This window comes from Tetrao urogallus (genome assembly GCF_951394365.1).
Source record: "Tetrao urogallus genome assembly, chromosome: 2".
Taxonomy (NCBI): Eukaryota; Metazoa; Chordata; class Aves; order Galliformes; family Phasianidae; genus Tetrao; species Tetrao urogallus.
This window is the reverse complement of record NC_136814.1, coordinates 29,713,579-29,722,256: the sequence shown is the minus strand read 5'-3', so window position 1 is coordinate 29,722,256 and position 8,678 is coordinate 29,713,579. Positions and strand designations below refer to the sequence as shown.

Sequence of the window (8,678 nt, the reverse complement as noted above, 5' to 3'; positions counted from 1 at the left end):
CCCTCGTGGCAGGGCAGATGGCTGAGGTCCTTGGAGGTGCTGGGGGCTGAGGATGCACAGAGCACCATCCCTGGTCTGTTATCACGGGGTTGCTCTGGATTTGTGATTGTAGAGCTGCTCTCACCTGGTTGGAGCACCGTTGCCACCTGTTGCTTGTGTTGGTTTGTTTGATCTTTTCTGTTTACTATAGTGTTGTTTGTAAGAGCTGGCAGCTGGATGTGTTTCCAGCCGTAATGAGCACTGACCCGCATGCCCCTTGGCACGGATTGTCTCTTAGTGGAAAAAAATTAGAAGGCATTTAGCAAAGTGAGACAGAAAACAAACAAAGCTGGTAGGAGGCTGCGGCAGGGCATTGCTGCCAAGGAGGCCGGGCTGTTGATGAAGCACGGAAGCAGGTGGCGGTGGAAAAGACAGCACCAGGGAAGCACTCCTCAAACCCCAGTCCTGTCCTGCTGGCTCCTGCCTGCTGCTCCAGCACTGTCATGCCCTGCATGCTGCTGGCTGCCCGCCGGCTGTGGTACCTGACACCTCTCCCGCCGCCTCCTCTGCAGATGCTGTCAGGGGCACGTAGCTCTGGCCCCTGTGACCTGAGCACTTCTGAGAAATGGTGGGGCTGGGGAAGAAGGGGGGAAGGCACTGCCTTCAAATTCACTGGGCATAGGATGGGATCAGTGATTAGGGCTTGCCCTGGCACCGGCCTTCGCACTTGTGTCTGCGGCAGAGCTCCCTTCTCTGCTCCTCAGGACAGCACTGTCACCCCAGGGAAGATGGGGGGTGGTCTGGGAGTAGAGCTGGGGCCTTGTGTGGGTGAAGGGCGGCCTGCTGAGGGCTGCAGGGTGCGCTGGAGCTTTCCACCTGTTTCTCAGGGACAACAAGTGGCCCCGGCAGTATTTCTTCCTATGGGGATGACAGTCACGCTCGCAGGCCCCCTGCTAATCCAGTGCCAGGGAGCAGGCTGCCTCCTGCCTGCAGGGATGCTGGCAGGCTGCCAGGAGGGGATTTTCAGGAGGGGATTTTACTGCGTTTTCTCTGGAAGCATTGGTAGCTCACAAGGGTAAACGGGAGCTGGGAGCTGTCTCAGTCTACATGGGAAGACAGGAAGCCGTGCTGCATCAGGCTGCTGGGACTGTGGGTACGCTCTGCTGCCATGCCATGCACAACCTGCAGGACTGCACTACCCCTTGCCACCTTCCTCAGCAAGGCAGTTGATATGAAGGATGTGAGCCGTGCCTGGAAGCACACGCGCTCCTCCGTTGCCTTTAATGTGGGCTGAGCCTTGCTCGAACTACAGATCCCAGCATGCTGCTTTCTGCCGGCCCCCGTGGCCGTCCTACCTGGCAGGCAGGCTGCTGCTGGCAGGCAGGGATGCTGCAGCCCACAGCCGTGCAGGAGAGGAGGGAGGCCGAGCAGGCGGCTGAGGGAGGGCACGGTGCGGGGGGTTGAGCACGTGGAGCCCTGCTGCAATTGCTTGGAGAAGTGGATGAATGCCCCATGCTGCGCTGTCCTGAGGGGAAAACAACGAGGCAGGCCTGTGGCTTCTGCGGGGGGCTGATTCTGCTATGCCTGAGGGGTAGGGAGGGGGCCGAGGGATGGGGTCTGGATCAGGGGCCCCGGGGCTGTGTCTGTAAGGGCGGACGCTTATGGGGAAAGCACTGCTGAGTGGCAGCAGGGGCCGGGCCCAGAGCAGGGGGTGCTGAGAGGGAGTCAGCAGTGCCCGGGATGCCCTTGGCTTTCCTAGGAAGGGCTGTTAGAGCCTCATGGAAGGAGTACATGGAAAAGAAGGGTTTGTGTGTTTCTGACCTGAGAAACCACTGGATAAAACGTGTCCTTTGTTCCTCTGTACCCCCAAGGACATGGGGAGGGCAGGGGGGAAGGACACAGCCCATTGCGTGTATGCTTCGGTCACAGCCTGAGGATTGAGGGCAGAGTCACAGGCTTACAAATCCTTTAAGATCCTGCAGTGGAGTGGCAGGTGGCTGGAGTGGAGCAGCATGGGCATGTCATGGGGGCAGGTTTCCTTTTGGAACAACAGGCTTGGCGTCCCCTGAGCAGCAGCGTAAAGCCCTGTGTCACAACCCCTCAGCTAAGGGCTCTGAGCCATAGGTCTCCCAAGCTGCTGAGCAATGCTATTGCTGTTTCCTGACGCTGTGTAGTCCCGCAGAGTCAACCAGGCCATCAGGTTAAAGCCAATGCTGCCCCTGCTTGGCCTCATTCCCTTGTAAAGCCCTCTGTTTGCTTTCCAGAGAGCCACCACAAGACTTGCTGGGACCCGTGCTGACCCTCACCACGCACAATGACAACAAGAGATGGACCACAGGACAGGTAATGCCAGGCTGTGGGGTGGGGGCACATTCAGGATACTGGGAAATCTGGGATAATGTGGGGCTCAGCACCTGGGGGCTTGGGGCGCTAAATCTCACTGCTAGCCCTATGGATGTGTGCTCTCTGGCCAGGCAGGGAGCAGCTACTCCATCTCTGGCTGTGGAACCCATTCCCTAAGATGCTCTATCAATTTTTCCAAAACAAATGGGCTGTAAACAGTCCCTAGTGTTGGGACATGGCCCCACTGTTCCTGGCTGGCGAGGCTCCCTCCCAGCTCTGGCAAGGGTCGCTGCGTGGCTGGGTGCCACATGTGGGGAGTGTCCTCTGCCTTCACAGCTTTCTGGAAACCTCCCCCTTGGCCACATTCACTCAAAAGAGCCCAGGCCAGAGACAGGATAACAGATGTTTTGTGCCGTCCTTTATCAAGAATCTCCTCTGCTTATTAAGAGCACTGGACCCACAGATGATGCCAGATTGTGAATTTCATCCTCCCTTCTTTGCCTGGTGCCTTTCACAGTGGGCTTGGAGACAGCCAGAAGTGACGCCTGTCCCCTGCCCTGCCTGTCGTCCTGCTCCACACTTCTCTGCCTTCTTTGCAGGTACAAGGCTGTCTGGTTGATCTTCTTCATCCTTGGCCTGGGAACGCTGCTGCCATGGAATTTCTTCATGACTGCCAGGCAGGTGAGGGCTTGCCCTGGCACTGATCACCTTGTGCCACCTCTGAGCACCAGGCAGGAGGCAGAAGTGTGGGTGATTTGCATGGGATGCGTGGCACTGAGGAGGCAGGAGGGGTCCTGGGCTGGGTGTGGGGCTGGAAAGGGCTTACGGGTGACCTCTCTTGGAGGACCTCAGCTCCACCTGCTTCCTTTCCTTGCAGTATTTCATCGACCGCTTGGCAGACCCACAGAACACAAGCTGCCTCTCAAACCAGACCAGTATGGGCACTGCCTCAGAACTCTCCTACCTGCAGTCTATGTTTGACAACTTCATGACTCTCTGCTCCATGGTGCCCCTCCTCATCTTCACCTGCCTCAACTCCTTCATCCATCAGCGGTGAGCCCTGCCCTATCCTTGCTCTTGCCAGCTCCCACATCCTGACTCGACACTGTGCCAAGCTATTCAGTCCAAAGGCAAAGCTTGGTTCTCCTGTGCTGTGGTTTGGCTGCAACTACTGCAAGAGAACTTTGCAGACCTCTAGGTGCTGGGCTGTCCTCACCCACACCACCCTCTCTTGCAGGATTCCCCAGCAGATCCGCATCTCGGGCAGCCTGGTGGCCATTGGGCTGGTGTTCTTAATCACTGCAATTATGGTGAAGGTCACCATGGAGCCTCTTCCCTTTTTTGTCTTCACCATGATCAGCATTGTCTTCATCAACTGTGAGTAAGGCGTTGGGAAAGAGCCCAAGGAAAAGAGGAGGTTGGGTACCCTCCCTGGTCCTACAGGGCTGTGACAACTGGCTCCCCACAGAGGTGCAGTGAAGCCCATCCTTGCCTTTGGTTTCTCATCTCTGCTTATCTTTCCCTTTGCAGCCTTTGGCGCCATGCTGCAGGGCAGCCTCTTTGGCCTGGCCGGGCTCCTGCCTGCCAGCTACACAGCTCCCATCATGAGTGGGCAGGGCTTGGCAGGCATCTTCGCAGCTTTGGCAATGATAATCAGTATCAGCAGTAAGTAATCCCCACCCTGCAGATGACAATGCATTACTGTCAACAGGGGGCAGTGGGGTCATGCTGGACCCTCTTGGTGTGGGAGATGGCAGCAGGGCCTCGCTCCTCTTGCCCCTCTTCATCCTCCTCCTTTTCCTCCATGTCTCCTCTCTTCCTGTGCTCCCAGTTGGTGCTCAGCAACCAGAGAGTTACATTGGTTACTTCACCACGGCTTGTGTGGCGATTCTGCTGGCTGTCGTCTCCTACATCCTTCTACCTCGCATGGTAAGACTTTATTTTTAGTGGGGAAGAGCATGAGGAAATGAGACCTTTGCACATCCGAGCACAAGAATCTTGGTCCAACAGCACCACAGCTTCTGTCAGCCTCCACCTCCTGTGTCAGGGCAGGACACCCAGTGTCCCAAAGCAGCTCTCTGTGGTACTTCTCACCTCAGATACCTGTGGTATCCTTAGGATAATGTGGAAGTGGGCCTCTGAATGAGCAGGAGAAGCACATCTATCAGACACAAGTGGAAGGAATACTTTGTCCATCTTGCACTGTTTGCCATTATCAACACAGTCTCAGGTGCCGGTTCCCTGGCAGCCTTCTTTCTTCACACTTGACTGAGTTCTCTGTGTATCTGCAGGATTTCTTCCGGTACTACTCCATGAAGGACAAGACAGAGTACCGTGTGTACAACGCAGAGCTGGAGACCAAGAGAGACCTGATTAAGAAAGGTGAGGGGCTGAGAGGAGAAGAACAAAGGAAGAAGTGCTGAGAGGGAGACTGAGACAGGACTAAATTAGATCCCTGCTTTGTGGGGTCTGTTACGCCCTGTGTTTGTTTTTCCCTGCAGATGAGCCCAATGGGATGGAGCAGAATAACTCAAAGATCATCCCTGTCCACAACCCGGATGAGAAGCCCTCGGTCATCTCCATTTTGAAGAAGGTCTGTGAGTTGGCAGCATCCCCTGTGCTTCTCCTTGTGTCAGGGTATGAACACAGGTGCAGGAAGGCGTGGGGAGAGAAGACCACCCCTGCACTGGTCTCTTGCCCTGTGTTTGGTACCAGCCTCTTTCTTTTATCTTCCCAGCTCTGGGTCATGGCAGTGTCTGTCTGCTTAGTCTTCACCGTCACCATTGGGGTCTTTCCTTCCATCACAGCTAAGGTATCCACTACCCTTGGAAAGGAAAACAAATGGGGTAAGTGAAGCCAGGTGTGTGGTGGGCTAGGAGGAAACTGGAAACAAGCTAAATGGGAGGAAAGAAAGTGGGGATTGAAGCAGTAGGGGTGCCTGAGGGAAAGGGAAGACCATTGTGCATGAAGGTTTGGATGCAGACACCAGTCTGGCTTGGAAGAGCATCCCAGCTCTTAGTGGGAAACTAGGAGGACCCTAGACCTGAAGGAGAGTCTCTGTGCAATCAGCTGGAGGGCCCAGGGCGTCCTGGGCTTGTCACTGACCTTCTTCCCCTCCTGCAGATCTCTACTTCATCTCAGTCTCCTGCTTCCTGATATTTAATGTCTTTGACTGGACGGGACGGAGTCTGACTGCTCTCTTCACATGGGTAAGCTGGTGGCAGGAAGCACTCTCCATCCCCATACCCTTTGACCATGGTTCTCACTGGGGCTGCCATCCATGGCTTGGTGGAGGAAGTAGGCACAGAGCTGACTCCTGCTCTGGCTGTAAGCCCTAAGCAGAGATTTAGAGGGTTACAGAAAGGGTTAGAGCTGAAAGCCACAGTATCATCCTGTTCTCCTCCCAGGCTTCTTTCAGCATGGTTTGGATGAAGCTGTCTCCTCTATTTCAGCCTTTGTAAACAAACCTTCACTGCAGCTATGCAAACAGCCAGGCAGGATGGCGGCAGTGAAAGAGGGTGAAAGACAGGGCAGCTTGAAATAAAACCTCTGGCCTCCGCACAGTACACAGCTGCTTTAAAGAGCATTATCCTGGCAGCAGAGCAGAACCACACCATGCAGATCATGGAATTATCCCCTCCCATGCCCTGGTCCCTTGCTCTCATCTCGCTGTGCCTTGGGCTGAGCGGTGGGAGTCATGATGGCAGTGAGGAAGGGGTCTGTCTGTGTCTCTTCCTGCCCCTTGCCCACCCCCCAAGCGCTGTTTCCCCTGTATTGTTCAGGTTGTTTGTTTAGAGAAGTTCCTCACAGCAGCATGCAATGCAGGCTCTGTCCGGCCCTGGCTGTGCTGGGCTGCCCTGCTGCCTAGAGCTGCTTCTCCCCTCGCTATGGCTGCTGGCTGCCCCCAGCCTTGGCTGCAAGCTGCCTTGACTGGTGTCCAGGCCACAGCCCTAGTGGTGTGATGACCCAGCAGGGGACATTTCCAAAACAGCACTGGGTGGAAAGTCTGACTGTGGTGTGGTTTGTGCCTCATTTCCCTGGTTGGGGCCCTGCTCTGCAAGAAAAACATCTTGCTGCTCTCACTGGTTTTCTCACAGACACAACAGTTGGCATCATCTTTGCCATGTGTTCATGAAGCGTCCCATGGCTTTGCCAGCCAAGGAGGGCTGCCACCTCCAGGGCAGCTGGGGGCTTCCTCTCACTTCAGACCACAGGGTCTTGTCATCATTTTCTCGCTGAGAGGATTCGGGAGAGAGCCAGGCACATCTTGTACCAGGGACTGCCTTCATCATAGCTGCACAACAGCATGGGGACAGTGCCTCTTGCTTTGTCCCAACTTTGCGCATCCAAAAACTCTGTTGGGATTTGGGGAGGCCATAACTCAATCCATGCCTTTCCCAGCACTGTCCAAAACAGTCCAAGCATAATCCCTTTTCCAGATTGCTGGATCTCGCCCCACTTGGCTGGGGGATGGCGTGGGAGGTTGGAGAGCTGTTTAAAGCCCAGTTTGCAGGCCATGGGGTGCCAGAGGCGATTCACCTCAGTTGGCCTTGGCCTGTGCAATGGTTTGCAGCAGGAAGAGGTTGCGTGTGTGTGCATAAGGCTGTCCTCACTCCCTGTTGTTTGCAGAAGGGGCTTAGCAGTTGATCCCAGACTCAGCTCTGTATTTTGGCTCTAGCACTGCTGCTCTCCACGTCAGCTAAGGACGGGATTTGCAGGGCAGTGGTCAGTTGTGGTGGGACTGGTGGCCTGTCCATCTCCTCTGCATGCTGACTTCCTCACCACGAGTCCTGCACCCAGTCCCAGAGCAGCAGCTGAGCAGGGGGTGCTTTCCAGTCTGATGCAGCCCGAGAGAGGTAGGGAAGGAACAAGCAGTATCAGACTTCTCCATCTTTTCACCCTGGGGAGGGAATGTTTCCCACTCACAGCTATGCTAACAAATCTGAACAGTCCCTGTTGTTTTTCCTCTCTTTTTGAGGGACAAGAGCACACTAAGTGGGTGTTCTCTTCTGGGGAACGGCCAGGTACTGGGTGAATATCTGGCTTGAGGAGAGAGTAACAGACTAATGAGTACAACCAGGGCTGGGAATACAGAGGGCAGAGCACTCTCAGCCTCAAATAGCTATTACAGATGCAGGGAGAAACCTTGGAGCTGCATGCAGCAGGCTGCAGGAGCAGAACAGTGGATGCCAGAGGATGGCAGACAGAAGCTGTGGGTCTGGGAGCCCTGCACAGAGGGGCTCAGGAGCTACCCTGATCTGCCCCTTGTATCACTTGGTGATGTTGGAATTTGTTGCAGCAGAAAAAGTCCTGCAGAAGAGGGACAGCCTCTTTATAGCCCTTGCTGGCATGCCGGGGGATAGGGAACACGCACTTCTCAGCTACACTCTGTCTCTCTCTCCTAGCCCGGGAAGGACAGCTGCCTCTTGCCGGTGATGGTGGTCTTACGTGTCATCTTCATCCCCCTTTTCATGCTGTGCAATGTGCAACCCCGAAACCACCTGCCCGTCATATTCTTTCACGATGCCTGGTACATCATCTTCATGATCTTCTTCTCCATCTCCAATGGCTACCTGGCCAGCCTTTGCATGTGCTTCGGGCCCAAGTGAGTAAGCTCTGGGGATGGGGGAAAATTTGGTTTCACCCTTGGGTGGCAGCCCAAGTCCAGCCCTGGCATCTGGGTGGGCATCTGAGTGGGCTGCAACACTTCAGCACAGGGGTCAGGGAGGGGTGGCCTTCATGCTAGAGCTTGAGACAGCCTGCCTGAAGCATTTTGTCTTTTTTATGAACCCGTGATGTGGAGGTGGTTTCTTGGAGCGAGGTGGGGTTTCTTCTTGCCATTCTGCAGCAGAAGAACACTGCTTCTGCCTCTGCTGGGGTCTCCTCCCATCTCTCAGTTGAACTCCAACAAGGGCGTGGGGCATGCGTCGTGAGGATGAGTCTGACACCTGTTTCTTTCCTAGGAAAGTACTTGCCCATGAAGCAGAGACAGCTGGAGCAATCATGGCCTTTTTCCTGACGCTGGGCTTGGCCCTAGGAGCCGCTGTCTCTTTCCTGTTCCAAATTCTCATCTAGCAGAGGCACCCAGAGGGTGCAGGCATACTAAGATGGCTCCGCATCCTCCTCCGAGGCCCTGGACACCTCTGTGCTGTGGGGTGATAACACCTCACTCCTGCCCCTGCCAAATCGCGCTGCCACAGCAGATGTTCCATCCAGGGACGGTTCCACTCTTCCAGGGTTGGTGTGGCTCCTGCCATGCCTGGCTGTGTGCTGCCTTCAGGCCTATGTGCCTTTGCCTTCCCCGTGTTGTGTGTAAAATTCCCAGGACCTCACTGAGGTCCATCTGCCTCCTGTGA

At 55.4% G+C, this 8,678-nt stretch overlaps 1 protein-coding gene across 1 annotated transcript; it reads left to right on the top strand.

Moving 5' to 3' along the window:
• Positions 1 to 2,293: 2,293 nt before the first annotated feature.
• SLC29A1 (solute carrier family 29 member 1 (Augustine blood group)) lies at positions 2,294 to 8,397 on the top strand (the record flags this gene model as incomplete). Its single annotated transcript, XM_079550221.1, has 12 exons — positions 2,294 to 2,322; positions 2,922 to 3,003; positions 3,200 to 3,375; positions 3,560 to 3,699; positions 3,853 to 3,987; positions 4,154 to 4,251; positions 4,614 to 4,704; positions 4,824 to 4,915; positions 5,060 to 5,168; positions 5,446 to 5,531; positions 7,728 to 7,927; positions 8,286 to 8,397. The coding sequence occupies 12 exons, from the start codon at positions 2,294 to 2,296 to the stop codon at positions 8,395 to 8,397; spliced, it is 1,350 nt and encodes a 449-aa protein (XP_079406347.1).
• Between the last annotated feature and the right edge of the window lie 281 nt (positions 8,398 to 8,678).